Raw genomic sequence first — 15,648 nt, forward strand, 5'->3', positions numbered from 1 at the left:
TTTATGTGTAATATCTTATTTAATAATATAAAATTAGTAAATAAAATATTAAATAATTGATATAAAGTATGAATACACAAAATATATCATCTCAAAAGATATATTCAAATAAGTTATATATATATATATATATATATATATATATATATATATATAAACTCCAAAAGATATTAGGATATATAACTAAAGAATGAACAATTTTTTTTAAAGATAAACTACAACTCCTATAACAATTTTAAAACACCAGCATCTTTTTCTAGAAATTTATCCAAACATGCATCATATGTTCACACCATTAAGATAATCATTATAAGAAAATAATACCGAAAACAAATATCAGACCAATAAAAAGATGATAAGTTAATATATCAAAAGATACATCAAATAATAGATAAGCATATTCATACTAAAGAAAAGACTATCCTAAACTCAATCATCCGAATAAAATACATTAATGTCGGATAGCTTGAAAGTCATTCACTTATTGGGGATACTCTTCCACCTAACAAGATTTATCCTTTACCTTCATAAAAATTACATTGTTCTTAAACCATGACGTTTGCTACTCTCACCTCCTATTTCATTTTTATTTATTTGAATATAAATGATTAGTATAGTCTTAAGATAACTTTCATTTTGTGTCCATAATTTTATGCATGCCATGCAACACATTTCAAAATAATTTCCTTCCTAAAATTCCCTTTACCACTTATTCTTTCGTACTACAAAAGCACATATTATTCATAAACATTCAACACATTTGAATAATCACCAAGTCACATATAATAAAATTTTACACGAGAAAAGATAAGCTACTTGATGTCGCCCAACGCTACTAGTCCGTGCCTCTGGAAACAATCGCTTAGCGCCAGTCAAAATGGCACTCAATGTCACTTTGTTGCCTAGCACAAGTGTCTCGAATGAAATCATTAATGGAGCTCCCATGGTTTAATTCTTGAAATGGTGCTCAACAACAAAAAAATAGCCCTAACAACAAACCAGATATTTGTTTTTAATATATGAAATTTAATATAATAAATTTAGTAAGTTAGATATTTGTTTTTAAAAAACCAATACTTATCATTGATGATGGAAAAGGATAATTGCTTTGTGGTTTAATGAATGATTATGTGCACAATTTTTTGTTGCTTATTCACGGAAAGACAGAGATTCCCGAAACTCCTTCATTGCTAAGCGCGAGTCATAACATTACGTAGTTATTTGATAATAAAAATTAAAAGTTTAAATGCTGTCTTAAACTAAGGATTTAGATTAAGTGGACACTTTGATATTTCTTTCTTGAAATATCTTATTATTTTAGGATAAATTGTGTGAAATTATAAGTATAAATGGATTAAGACGAGATTATTTTATTTTTAAAGTAAAGGTTTATCTTTATTTCTATTTGCATATGTAAAATTATGAAAAATTTATCTCATTTTTTAACAGAATATTAGTATTATGAAAATTTTATCTCATAAATGTGTCGTATGATACACGAATTGTACGTGCGTCATACTTTAAAATTGAAAAAAAAGGTCAATTTTTTTTTAAAAAAATAAAATAAAAAAATGTTAAATTGAAAGAAACAATCACTTAAAGATAAAATTGATAAAATAATTATTTTAATTTTAATATTTTTTATTTAAAGAATAAAATTGGAAAAACCCGTGGAAAAAAAATTCTCTTATATATATATATATATATATATATAAATTTATGATTAAATATATTAACTAAAATTAAAAATAGTATATATATATTTAAAATATTAAATTTATTGCTCTATTTTGTTTACAATAATTAATTTATTTGATATATATTTTTCTTGAGTTTTATAAATACCATAAAATAATTTTTTTATTCCATTTAATTTAAATAAAATTATTAAGTTAATTTAGTGCATTACAAATTTCAATATGTATGTATTTTAAGAGAGCGTGTATGTGTATATTTTGTAGGCATGCGGGGAAGGTGGAAATATATTTAACTGGGTGGGTTATATTTGACACAAAAGATAAAAGGGTGTTGCTCTCTCCACCCCCACACGTCTCTTCCTCCACCTCCCCTTTACTATTTTGCCCCTTCCTCCACCTTTCCTTTACTATTTTGCCCCTCAGTAAAATTTTATTTTTAAAATTGTTGTTTTTTAATTTTATTCATTTATAACATATTTCACTGATAACCTACGTAGTTTCTTGTATGAGTAAAATATTTTTCTACAAAGCTTGGTGATCGTGAAAAGAATTATCAAACAATCTTCTTCTTGTTCTCGGTGCAGTACGTGGTGCAGTGCGTTTATGGTGTAGTGTCCTTGTCGTGGTTCCTCTCCAGGTACGTAGTCATAATCCTTCCAATAATCCTAAACCCTAAATCCTTCCCATACTTCCAATAATCCTTTTAATATCCAAGCCTATAATCCTTGCATGAGCCGCAAAACGTAGTAAAATAAAAACGAAACGTAAAAGGAACACTGCCTATGGACGGATGACATCCTTCAACGGATGTCAACATCCGTTTAAGGCAAAACGGATGTCGACATCCGTTTAAGGCAAAACGGATGTCGACATCCGTTTTGCCTTCAACGGATGTTGACATCCGTTGAAGGATGTCATCCGTCCAGAGGCAGTGTTCCTTTTACGTTTCGTTTTTATTTTATTTGTTTATTTTATTTACAGTAATTTATATTTAAATTTATAATTTTAAATGTTATATATGGTTAGTTTTTAAACGTAATAATTTTGTTAAAATATGAATTTGTTAAAATATGAATTTGTTATAGGTGGAGAAGAAGCTTAACGGAAGAGAGAAAGGTAAACGAAAATGGAAGAGAGGAAGAGGTACAGAGGGAAGTAAATAAGAAGTTTTAAATAAATTAAAATATTAAAATAATAAAAATAAAAAATTTTAACTTTTGAGGATATAATTGTCATTTTAGAAGGATATAATTGGCATTTTAGAAAATTGGGGAGGTGGAGGAAGAGACGTGTGGGGGTGGAGGGAGTAACACCCAAGATAAAATTATATTAATTTAATATTGGAAAATAATAATATTTTAATTGTGTTTATATTATTTTTTAATTTAAAATTATAATATATATTATTATATTGTTAAAAAGAGTGTCAAATGAATGTATATTTAAAGAGATTATCAAACAAAGTATTTCCAATTTACCTCTTTGATTTGAGTTCGAGTAATGGTACCGGCATATTTTTACATTTATTTTACACAGAAAACAGATATAAAATAGTTATAAAATTGTAAATTTTTGTATTTTTTTTTAAAAGTAAGAGAGTAAAAAGTTAATAAGAATAATATTCAAATAATCAATTTTCTTTGAGTTCAGCACGTGTAACGTAGAATAGCCTGAGCCTGTCTTTCTCACATATCCATAGAATAGAATCTTAAATGTGGTTATCAACTATGAATGTGTATTTGAGTAAGTTTTGCAAGAAATTGTTTTTGCCAAAAATAACCTTATTTGGTTGTTCTTACAAAGCTCTGTTAGATAGCCATCTACTGTACATGGCAAGGCATTCTTCAGGTTTGTACTCTGGAGCTGTGTGGCCTCCACCCTGAAAATGTATCAGTACAAACAATGGAATCAAAAACTACCAAATATGCTATACATACCATATTCTCATTGCACTTTTTGTTATAGTTTTTAAAGAAATAATTCTACCATCCAATCCAGAGATCAGAGTTCATGAATTCTAATAATCAGACATAAACTTAATATTATATCTCCACCAATGATAAGTGGACTCAACCATTCAAATTTATTTTGTGTAAACAAGATCCAACAACCCATCTAGAATATACTTATTAAATGGAATCTATATTTGACCCACAAAAGCAACAAGAAGAACAAAAAAGACTTGCCTTCACAGTTGCAAATGTCATTCGATTGGAGTAAGTCCTGGTGTATCTATTTGCAGGAAAAGGAAAATCAAACACATAAATTAATTAGCATTTTAGATGAACTAAGCCTGGTGATTATATAACTACAGTCAGTGGAATACCCTGCAACTTGGCCATTTGTATACCATTGTCTCCAATCATCCACAATGGAGTAGTTTAAAGATTTGACCCATGCTTGAGTTGCCAAGAAAGGAACCGAAAGGTCATGATCGCCACTGCCAGCAATATAGAAAATTTATCTTGTATGTAAAATTCAAACTAGTTCAACCGTGTTTCCTTATTCAATATACGAGCATAGAGAAAGAATATTGACCTGTATATGAGCGAACGATAGCCCATTCTACTGAGATTTACATGATACTCAAAACTGCTCGGGATATCCTTCTTGTGAGGTATATCAAACGTACAACGATGCCATTTTCCTATACTTCCCTGCAGCACATGCAACCAAGATTTATGTTATATATGAAGTTGTATATGCAATTGTATGTGGGATATGAGCTACACCTGACGGATATGTAATGCAGTGCGAACATTTTCATCATTGGCCCAAAAACCGCAGAGGAAGTATACATAACTCTGTGTAGTTAGTTTACAAAAGGTATGTTAAACAACGGATGTATGTTATAGCAAAAATATCATTACATAAATATACAGAAAAAACATCAGTGATTGAATAAGGCATGAAGATTACTCGACAGCTCAAGGATGGCAATTTAAGACGAGTATTTAGGAAATTCGTGCTGGGATATTTTTTAATCAGTGATCTCCTCCAAGATGTTTCAGTATCAAGCCACACACATGATGGTTCCAAAATATGGACAGTATTAACTCCTGATAAAACCTATAACAATGAAACAATGATTCACTTTTGTGATTATCTGTTTGATTAGAAACTCTACACATGAAAATCTTGCAAGCAGAAATCAAATAAGCGTACCTCGTTGAATGACTCCATATCTCTAGAACATAATACATTTTTTACGTCTACTTTTGTGTACTCTCCTTTGCAATTTTTTTGTAGTGACTTTTCATTGTAATAAGAGAGTTTAGTTAGCATTTGATTTTCTTCAACACAGCTGTTCATGAATTATAATGAAATTATACCTCATATAGTTCATCGGAAATAAGTCCCATTCCATGAGAAAAAGGAATTCGATAATTATATTCACTTCCAGTAGTAGCAGCATTCCCTAACAGGTATCCCTGAAGAAAAAAAAAAGCATTTTATGATGAGTACATTGAATCTGTCCATCTTTTAGTATTTGCAGAAGAACGTCCGAATTTTCATGGCTTCTTAATGCAATCATTGTACAAAACAAATGAATGTACATAAGAAATTCAGTCCTAAACTTTTATGTTCCGTAATACTCTGATTCTCCTCACACAAAACATTGTAGTAATAATTGCGGAAAAATGTATACCCAACATCAAAGAGATATGCTAACCTGGAGATTTATCCATGGTTGTACCCCCTTTTCATTTGCTGGAAACAAGAGATTTTGGCAATCAGTCTATATTACTCAATGACGCTATGATATACAAATTAATCAGTTTTTTACCTTGTGAAATTTCTTGAACAATCACTGGAATAGGAATGCCAGAGTACGAATCGCCACCAATGTAAACTTGGTTTGACAAAAAAGTTGGATGATCTATCAGCCACTGCCAACATTTAATAATGACAGTAACAAATCAGTGAACTAATACATTTATCTACAAAAAAGGCCAAAAGAAACAGAAAAAAAGGTGATGATTGTGAAATAAAGAAAGAAAAGAAAAAGGATGAAGACCTTCCTTAGAAATTGATGGACCTGGTGAACAAGTGTCCAGTCACTTCGTTGAGCAGCAGACTCTGTTGTGGCATAAGTGAATCCAGTGAAAACTGGCAAGTCTACAAATATAATGCTACTCACCTACCAAAAATGATAAATATTAAATAAGCATAACATAATAAGAAAAGGATGTGATGAAATAAATAGAATAAAAGCTCAAACATGAGTTTGAACCAAGAAAAAGGAAGAAGCATAATGGAGACCTTAGTCCACGAGTGTTGCCTATAGAACAAATTTGGGAGGATTCCATCATATTCCTCGTGCTTAAAACCAAGAGGACCTGCAACATTCAAATAGAGTGAACCTCAAAGTCTTATGTAAGTATTCCGAAAAAGTAAAGTAGAAATTTGGAAACAAAACCTATTTCTAAGACAAGGCCAGAGAGGGCCGAGCAACCAGGGCCACCAGTGAGCCAAAGCATGAGAGGATCCTCCTTTGGATTGTTTTCTGACTCTATGAAATAGTAGAATGCCTGCACATCCTCAGATTCACCCACTCCCACATATCTATCCGACAAATATAATGTAACATTACATGTCTATGGCTTTCATTCCCATGATCAGAAGTACTGTAATGTTTTGTTTTTTTTTTTTCTGGCTGAGTTTAACGTACCCGGTTTCAAGAACAAAAGGAAGGGGTCCCTCGAATCCAGGAAGGAACTTAACCGTGGATCCACACCATGAAAGTTGAAAGAAGAACAGTGATAACAGAAGAAGGGGAAGTAGAAGGCCGTAACAAATGAAACTAGAAGTACTGTAACTGGCACTGAAGTTAGCCATTTTTAATGGTTTTTCTCTTTTGTTTAAGGGCATTTCCATGGTTCTTATAGTCGGAGTTTCTGAGTCATGGATGACATAGACACCATTGTTTTTAATTATTAATAATTAGTATTTCACTTTGACACGGAATCACAGTCATATATAATATTTTTCATAGCATGGGAAAGATTGAATTCTTTATGTCAAGTGACAAGGCTCTCTGGTTCAAGCATGTGTCGATGGGCTGGCTGGGACACTTTATTTGCATATTTTTTTGGAAATTTATGGAACCAATCATAATCCGAATTATTCTCATTTTAGAGGAATACAACAGGCTACATGAATACAATATGCTAGAAATACGTTTTTTGTAAAGTAAAAATTTACAATTTACAATTCTAAATACTAAATATTTTGGTTTAATATAATAAAAATTAATATACGTTATTTTTAATATAATAAAAAATATTATTTTAATATAATAATTTAATTACAATGCAAAAAGAAAAAAACAAGTTAATGTGCAAATTTTTTTTGATAAAATAAACATAAAGATATTATTATACATTATTTATTTATAAAAACAATCATTCCATGTATAAAGACTAATTATTTGAATAAAATATTAATGTGAAATCTATAAGATTTTGTAGTCAGTGACCTTTCTTGCTTTAAAAAATTATTATTTGAATAAAATATTAATGTGAAATCTATAAGATTTTGTAGTCAGTGACCTTTCTTGCTTTAAAAAATTATTATTAATGAATTTCATTATATTACACACTAAATAATCTTTGATCAAAATAAAAACCTTATATTAGTACTTTCTATATCTCTCAACATATATCTCATTCCATTCTATTGAACTTGAATAATTATTAAAACAATAAAATAATTTTCAACATTTAAAATCTTTTATTAATACAAACATTAATGAAACACACCATCTTAAATTTTTTCCACATAATTCACACAAAGATAGCAAATATTTCCTCCTATAAGACTATCAAATATCTTCCTCTAATCTACTAACATGGAAGTGCTACGCCGTTGTAAAGTGAAAAAATTTCATTCATTGTTTATGACCTTGTAATCAAAAAACTATTAAATAACTTCCTCTGATTAACTAGAAAAATGATATCATGACATATTTTTATATTAATTTGACACATAATAAAAAATAAAATGATCTAAAAAGTATAAAATTTTATATTTTTTTTTAAAAAAAATAAAGAGCAAATAAAGATAACTTTAAATGAATATAAGTAATTTAACTTGTTTCAAAGAATCATTTTTCAATTAACTAACATGTTAGTGCTACTCGTTACAAAAGCAAAAAAATCTCATTCATTGATCCATATTTACGACCATGTAATCGTTTTACTCTGCTATGGATAGCAAACAATAAAAAAGTCATGCCATAACCAAATATTCCACAAAAATGGAAAAAAATATGAAGTTTAATTTTCATCTTGTACAGTTTATATAAAATATATTGTTATTTTAACCTGTAATATAATCTTAATTAAAAACAAAGATAAAAAATAATGATTAAAAACATTTAGTATCCTATGTAACCTTAATTTAAACAATAAAGTGATACAAATAATTGTCCTTTTTAACTATCCAAAACTGTTGTCAAGCAACTTTGCTATAATTAATTATTTATAAGATTGGGAGTGTTTTATGTGACAAATACGAAGTAAGACGGAGAGAGTTAAAAATGAGAAAAACAACAATATAAAATTTGTAATTAATACTATTTATTATAACTTATTATAACTTTTTATCTCACCTAATAAATATACGAAAACTTTGAATGAACTGTAATTAATAGTTATTAAAATGTGGTCTTAACTAATCTTTTATAATTTTCACTGTCACATCACACATCACTTTTAATACCTCTTTGAGTTATTTATCCAACTGAAAGAGACATTTGAACTAATGTTTTATTTAATGGTTGATATTTTGAAGCAAAAAATATATTATTTTATTCTTATTCTCTAACATTTTATATTTCACTTTATAAAAAAACGTTATAAGAAAGAAAAAAAAAAGTACCAAATCATTTTAATGCAATTTTAAAAGATATTGTATTCATTACAAAACTCTGAGTCAAACGGGAGCACAAAAACACAATAATTTATTAGGTTAAGTAAATATTTAAATTGAAATTAATCCCATTTGGGTTCATACTTATATTTCATAGGTGCATCTCCTTCTTGTTAAAACCAATTTTAAATCTAATTTTTTAATAAAAAATATCACATAGATAATCCTTAATTTGTCATGTTAATAATCATAATTAAAAGTGGGAACATATATAAATTTATAATAATAAAAAAGAAAACAAAACAGTTTGGTCTTTTAAATTACGTATTCTTTTTATATAATCTTTTAATAATTTTCCTTTTTACAATAGATGGGATGTTAAAAAAGATATGTGATCTAAAAATCCTATTGACAGATTAAATTGTCACATATTAGAAGTCTTATAACCTTTCATATACATAACTATTAACATTATCTAATCATTTTTAATTTGACACAATAATAACAGTGTATGTTCTTAATATATTTAATACAGAATTGTTCCTATGTAAAACAAATATTGGATTAAGATTAAATAATGTTCCAATCATTACTATTATCAACGAATTATTATCGACAATTAATAATCGGTAAAACATATTTATGGATAAATTTACTAATGAATTACAAAATAGATACTCACTTACAGACCTATAATTATAGGTAATGGACTTGGTTATTTCTTAACTATTTCAATTTTTATCATATTTGAATTTTAAATTAGAAATAAAAATATTAAAAAGTTAAAAGAAAGTGTTAAAACATTTATTTATTTTAAAAACATAAAAGAAGATATAAGATACATTTTATGAATATATTTGAATTTTAAAAATAAAACACATTAGCGATTTTATTTAGCTTTCATGTCTCTTTCAATATTTTCTTCCATCACGTATTTCTAAATTTGATGTTTTAAAAATCAATATTGTTAATTAATACTTATAAATATTGATAATTTTGTATCAATATAAATTATTTTTCATATAGATAAAGTATAACTAAAATATTTAAAAATAGTTCTTATTTCCTTAAACATGATGGAGAAGTGAATTTGAATATTTATGTAAACCAATCTATTAAATGATAAAAAGTATACTTAAATAGAAATAAAGGATAATATGATCATTTCATTTCATCATGATACATAAAAAAAAAACTTGTTGGTTTTTATATTTCTAAAATTATATAGGAAATAATTTTTAATTAGTTGACAAATTCTTCTAGACAAAAATATCTAGACAAATTTCTAAAATTAGAAAAGAAAGGCAAAAGTTCTTCCAGATATGATACCTATCATAAAAAGATCACTCCAGTTAAATATTAAACAGAACATTTGTTTTTTATTTTTACTAATGTCATACATAGAAAAATGTTCCATCATGATGATAAAGTATTAATTAATTAAATGAGAGTGAAACTGATTAACTGAATCATGTAATCTTCCACCTATAACTAGAGGCACACCTGTAACCCTTCGCACTTCTCTCACTCTTTTCATCCTTATTTGTGGTTTGCTCTTCGTCTCTCTTGAGGCAGCCATGGCACACAACACCGACGGGTTACCTTCTTCTACGTCTGTTCAACACCATGACAAAGACAAAGCCAACCAGAAGGTTCCCTTCTACAAGCTATTCACTTTTGCAGATCACCTTGACGAGGCCTTGATGACCATTGGCACAATCTGTGCCATGGCTAATGGTTGGTCGCAGCCTATTATGACTGTCATTTTAGGAAAGCTTATCAACACTTTTGGCTCCACCGATCCATCAAATACCATCAAAGAGGTTTCCAAGGTACGTATGCATGCATGCAACGAAAGTTTTTCTCATTTTATAGTATCATGGGGAATACTCATAACACAGACAAGAATGGTTCTTTTTGATTCTTTTGCAATACCATTGCAAAATACTCCTACTTTTGTAAAAGGGTCTTACCCAGGATTGTTTCCCTTGATTACTACATGCAATAATATTACGTAATACTCTTCATGTCTAGAAAAGTAACCTTAACTTGTATGTGTTTGTACTCTTATTTCAAATTTCAGGTATCTTTATTGTTTGTATACTTGGCTATTGCTACTGGAGTTGCCTCGTTTCTTCGTAAGATGGCACACGCTTCTTTTTCTGTTTATTTATTTGTTAGAGACTATATATTATGTAGCGTTAGTTCAGTATCAGATTACAGAATTTGAATTTTGATATGTTTTGATATGAGAGTTACGGTGTTTTTGTTAAATGTTGCAGAGGTAGCATGTTGGATGGTGACAGGAGAAAGACAAGCCGCGAGGATTCGAGGTTTGTACTTGAAAACTATATTGAATCAGGATATTGCTTTCTTTGACACTGAGACAACAACTGGTGAGGTTATTGGGAGAATGTCTGGTGACACCATTCTCATCCAAGATTCCATGGGAGAAAAGGTATCGTATTCAAGATAATCTGAAAAAAAATTGGCAACATAATATTCAAAAGAACAATAATAAATATCAAAACGTGTAGTCACTTTTATTGTACTAATTTATATTAACGATATTTTTTCTCATTTCTCAGTGATAACAAATTATAATGATATATAGGTTGGGAAGTTTATACAACTTGCTTCAACTTTTATTGGTGGCTTTGTGATTGCCTTTGTAAGAGGATGGCGACTTGCTGTTATTTTGATCGCATGTATACCATGTGTTGTTATTACTGGTGGAATTCTGTCCATTTTGATGAGTAGAATGTCAAGTCGTGGGCAAGCTGCTTACGCAGAGGCAGGAACTGTAGTTGAACAAACAGTGGGAGCGATCAGAACAGTAAGTCATAGTCACATAAACTAGTTGTAGAAAAAAAATGAATGATTTTTATCTAACCATTGTCATTGGCTTTCTTCTTAAATGTAATTAGGTGGCATCTTTCACTGGTGAGAGAAAAGCAATGGAAAAGTATAATATGAAGTTAAAGATTGCTTATAAAACTATGATTCAACAAGGGATGGCCTCTGGGTTAGGACTGGGGGTACTTTTGTTGATTGTCTTCTGCACCTATGCACTTGCCATGTGGTATGGTTCTAAACTGGTTATTGAGAAAGGATTCAATGGTGGAACCGTCATCACTGTAATAGTGGCTCTTATGACTGGTGGAATGTAAGTGAGACAATGACCTTTGATCGAATAACTGGCATAGGCATGAAATCATCTAGGAATATAAGATTTTTTTCTGGATTTCATATAGTTTAGCAGTTTAGCATTCCTAATGGAGAACTGAAACCCGATTAATCTTTCTAACATTCTCAGGTCACTTGGTCAAACATCTCCTAGCCTAAACGCATTTGCCGCAGGCCAAGCAGCAGCATATAAGATGTTTGAGACAATTAAAAGAAAGCCAAAAATTGATGCTTATGACACCAATGGTGTTGTCATGGAAGACATAAGGGGAGATATTGAACTCAGGGATGTTTACTTTAGCTACCCTGCAAGGAAAAATGTGCGGATCTTCTCTGGATTCTCATTACATGTTTCCAGTGGCACAACTGCTGCTTTAGTGGGTCAAAGCGGAAGTGGAAAGTCTACTGTGATAAGTTTATTGGAAAGATTCTATGATCCTGATTCTGGAGAAGTACTGATAGATGGCGTCAATTTGAAGGATTTTCAAGTTAGATGGATAAGAGAACAAATCGGGCTGGTTAGTCAAGAACCTATCCTGTTTGCAGCAAGTATCAAAGAGAACATAATCTATGGAAAAGAAGGTGCAACTGATGAGGAAATTAAGTCAGCAATAACACTTGCCAATGCCAAGACGTTCATTGACAAGCTGCCTCAGGTGTATAAATATTCAAAAATCCATTATCAATTATCTTTTTAGGTTGTTTTCTTTTATTAATTCTATTAACGTGTTTTATTCTCTGCTAGTAGGGCCTTGAGACAATGGCAGGCCAGAATGGGACTCAACTTTCTGGTGGGCAAAAGCAGAGAATTGCAATTGCAAGGGCAATTTTAAAGAACCCAAGAATCCTTCTTCTTGATGAAGCAACTAGTGCATTAGATGCCGAGTCCGAACGTGTTGTTCAAGAAGCATTAGAACAAGCCATGTCAAAAAGGACTACTGTAGTTGTTGCACATCGCTTGACAACAATCAGAAATGCTGACAGCATAGCGGTGGTTCATCAAGGAAAAATTGTGGAGAAAGGTTAAACATGAACCAATTGTTTCCTTCTTTATGTGTGTATATCAAAGTAGTTTGGGTCCATTTTCTATTTCATGTTAACTCAGGGTAGCGATCTATAAAAGAAAATTCTATTTTCTGTGACATCTTAGAACAAGATATTCACTTTTTGACACTTGGTTTTATTTGTAGGAACTCATGATGAGTTAATCAAGGAGGTTGATGGAGCTTATTCTCAGCTTATTCGCCTACAGGAAGGAACTAAGGAAGCTGAGGGTAGCCATAATTCTGAAGCAGAGAAGTCAAATAACAATGTTAATTTTGATAATCACACAGCCAGATCTTCCACCCAGAGAGAAGTTTCATTAGGTAGAGATTCATCAAGTAGACATTACGAGTCACATAGCTTTGCTCTTTCTCATCGAAGTGGGGTACATGAATCTGTAGAAGTAGAAGATGAAGATGGGGATGTTGAAAAAAATAAAGTTGATGCTAAGAAGCCCATAAAGGTTTCTTTGAGACGTTTGGCCTACTTAAACAAGCCTGAAGTTCCTGTCTTAGTGCTTGGATCCGTTGCTGCAATAATACATGGTCTTGTGTTCCCTATTTTTGGCTTCTTGTTTTCCTCAGCAATAACTATGTTCTTTGAACCTCCAGAAAAACAGCGGAAAGATTCTAGGTTCTGGGCACTTCTATATATGGGTTTGGGTTTAATTACTCTTGTGGTCATACCTGTGCAAAATTACTTCTTTGGCGTTGCTGGAGGAAAATTAATAGAAAGAATTCGTTCACTGACATTTGAAAGGGTGGTCCATCAAGAAATCAGTTGGTTTGATGATCCTGCAAATTCAAGGTGTTTTAGCAAGAAATTTTAATTATTATGTGTTGCCCTTTATTATACTCATCAACTAAAGGATGTAAATTACTTTTCAGTGGTGCAGTTGGCGCAAGGTTATCTACTGATGCTTCAACAGTGAAAAGTCTAGTTGGTGACACATTAGCCCTCATTGTGCAAAACTTATCAACAATCATAGCTGGTCTAGTTATATCATTCACTGCTAATTGGATTCTTGCATTCATAATTCTGGCCGTGTCACCCTTGGTCCTTATGCAAGGATTTCTTCAGATGAAGTTTCTTAAAGGATTCAGTGCAGATGCCAAGGTCAGTCTTACTTTCAATTCTGTTTGAAATTATGCATTATTGAATATGGATGGACATCAAGAGAACCTTTTTACTGCTGTGTAGGTAGAGTATGAAGAGGCAAGTCAGGTGGCAAATGATGCTGTTGGTAGCATCAGAACTATCGCATCATTCTGTGCCGAATCGAAGGTGATGGATATGTACCGAAAGAAATGTTTAGAGCCGGAAAAACAAGGTGTTCGGTTGGGGCTTGTGAGTGGTGCAGGATTTGGTTTCTCTTTTCTGGCTCTATACTGCACAAATGCTTTTTGTTTCTATATAGGATCTGTTCTTGTGCAACATGGGAAAGCAACTTTTCCAGAGGTTTTCAAGGTGAAATAAGTCAACCAAAACCTTTCGCTCCATATTTATTTTGATGTTTCTTTTGATCCAGTTCTCACCACAATTTGTGCAGGTCTTCTTTTGTTTAACCATCACAGCAATAGGCGTTTCTCAGACTAGTGCCTTGGCACCAGACACCAACAAAGCCAAAGATTCCGCAGCATCAATATTTAACATTCTTGACCGTACACCTACCATTGACTCCAGCAGCAATGAGGGTAGAACACTAGAAGCCATTGCTGGTGATATTGATTTTGAACACGTCAGTTTTAGTTATCCAACTAGGCCTCATATTCAAATTCTCAAAGATTTGTGTCTAATCATTCCAGCTGGAAAGGTAGTCAACTGATGCGTTAATATTTCAGTAATTAAGCTTTTGGATAGTACAAATAAACTTTATCTGGGAACATGTGATGTAGCTACATTGTTAATATAAATGTCTCTGCAGACTGTTGCCTTGGTTGGAGAAAGTGGGAGTGGAAAATCAACAGTGATCAGCCTCTTAGAGAGATTTTACAACCCTCACACTGGACATATACTACTGGATGGAGTGGATATAAAAGAGTTCAGACTAAGCTGGTTGAGGCAGCAAATGGGTTTGGTTGGTCAAGAACCTATTCTCTTCAATGAAAGCATTCGTGCCAACATAGCATATGGCAAAGAAGGAGTTGCCACAGAGGAAGAGATAAGTGCAGCAGCCAAAGCATCCAATGCACACCAATTCATATGTGCTCTTCCCCAAGGCTATGACACCCCTGTTGGAGAAAGAGGAACACAATTGTCAGGAGGACAAAAGCAGCGGATAGCCATTGCAAGAGCCATGCTGAAAGATCCCAAAATCCTCTTGCTTGATGAGGCAACTAGTGCACTTGATGCCGAGTCAGAGAAAGTAGTTCAAGAGGCTCTAGATAGAGTGAGTGTGAATAGAACTACAGTAGTAGTAGCTCACCGTCTTACAACAATTAGAGGGGCTGATATAATAGCTGTAATGAAAGATGGAGCGGTAGCTGAAAAGGGAAAACATAATGAGTTGATGAAGATTATCAATGGAGTCTATGCATCATTGGTTGCTCTACATAGGACTACATAGTAAATTTTTTTATCAACCATCATTGCTTGGAAAATGGTTCTTAAAGACATGATCTCATCATTCTTACAAATTCTTGAACTAATAAAATATAGTATGTCTATAGACAAAAAATCACATTCTTTATCCTTCTCATTAATATTACCATTAATGACTTTTTCATATATGTTAATATGATGTATCATGCTCACATTCTTTGTCATTCACATTAATATTATTATTAATGACTTTTTCATATACTCATGTTAATATGATGTATCATGCTATTAGCAGCTAACACAATAT

General features: G+C 31.3%; 2 protein-coding genes across 2 annotated transcripts; one reads left to right on the forward strand and one right to left on the reverse strand.

The window, feature by feature from the left end:
• Positions 1 to 3,296: 3,296 nt before the first annotated feature.
• On the reverse strand, positions 3,297 to 6,592 carry LOC124825942 (serine carboxypeptidase-like 11). The gene is made up of 14 exons (XM_047298695.2): positions 6,370 to 6,592; positions 6,118 to 6,263; positions 5,961 to 6,037; positions 5,716 to 5,838; positions 5,485 to 5,587; positions 5,371 to 5,408; positions 5,030 to 5,128; positions 4,863 to 4,949; positions 4,617 to 4,766; positions 4,430 to 4,501; positions 4,236 to 4,354; positions 4,024 to 4,137; positions 3,884 to 3,929; positions 3,297 to 3,576 (listed from the first exon to the last, which is right to left on the reverse strand). Exons 1-14 carry the CDS (start codon positions 6,573 to 6,575, stop codon positions 3,493 to 3,495), a joined length of 1,464 nt encoding a protein of 487 aa, XP_047154651.1. The 5' UTR covers positions 6,576 to 6,592; the 3' UTR covers positions 3,297 to 3,492.
• Positions 6,593 to 10,147: 3,555 nt separating this feature from the next.
• Positions 10,148 to 15,405, forward strand: LOC124825940 (ABC transporter B family member 9-like). The gene is made up of 12 exons (XM_047298690.2): positions 10,148 to 10,402; positions 10,654 to 10,708; positions 10,853 to 11,028; positions 11,185 to 11,406; positions 11,498 to 11,736; positions 11,887 to 12,412; positions 12,505 to 12,778; positions 12,947 to 13,607; positions 13,688 to 13,920; positions 14,005 to 14,267; positions 14,350 to 14,613; positions 14,725 to 15,405. Exons 1-12 carry the CDS (start codon positions 10,148 to 10,150, stop codon positions 15,364 to 15,366), a joined length of 3,810 nt encoding a protein of 1,269 aa, XP_047154646.2. The 3' UTR covers positions 15,367 to 15,405.
• Positions 15,406 to 15,648: the final 243 nt, after the last annotated feature.

Source organism: Vigna umbellata, chromosome 5, assembly GCF_029865625.1.
Source record: "Vigna umbellata cultivar VRB3 chromosome 5, Vumbellata_1.0, whole genome shotgun sequence".
NCBI lineage: Eukaryota > Viridiplantae > Streptophyta > Magnoliopsida > Fabales > Fabaceae > Vigna > Vigna umbellata.

Excerpts from the sequence above, each read along its gene's own strand:
- LOC124825942 (XM_047298695.2), bottom strand. The coding sequence starts at position 6,575 with ATGGAAATGCCCTTAAACAAAAGAGAAAAACCATTAAAAATGGCTAAC. Across the intron at positions 4,950-5,029 it reads TTTCCGATGAACTATATGAG|TCACTACAAAAAAATTGCAA; the intron begins GTATAATTTCAT and ends TACAATGAAAAG. Across the intron at positions 4,138-4,235 it reads TATCGTTCGCTCATATACAG|TGGCGATCATGACCTTTCGG; the intron begins GTCAATATTCTT and ends TATTGCTGGCAG.
- LOC124825940 (XM_047298690.2), top strand. The coding sequence starts at position 10,148 with ATGGCACACAACACCGACGGGTTACCTTCTTCTACGTCTGTTCAACAC. Across the intron at positions 10,403-10,653 it reads CCATCAAAGAGGTTTCCAAG|GTATCTTTATTGTTTGTATA; the intron begins GTACGTATGCAT and ends TTCAAATTTCAG. Across the intron at positions 12,779-12,946 it reads AGGAAAAATTGTGGAGAAAG|GAACTCATGATGAGTTAATC; the intron begins GTTAAACATGAA and ends TTTTATTTGTAG.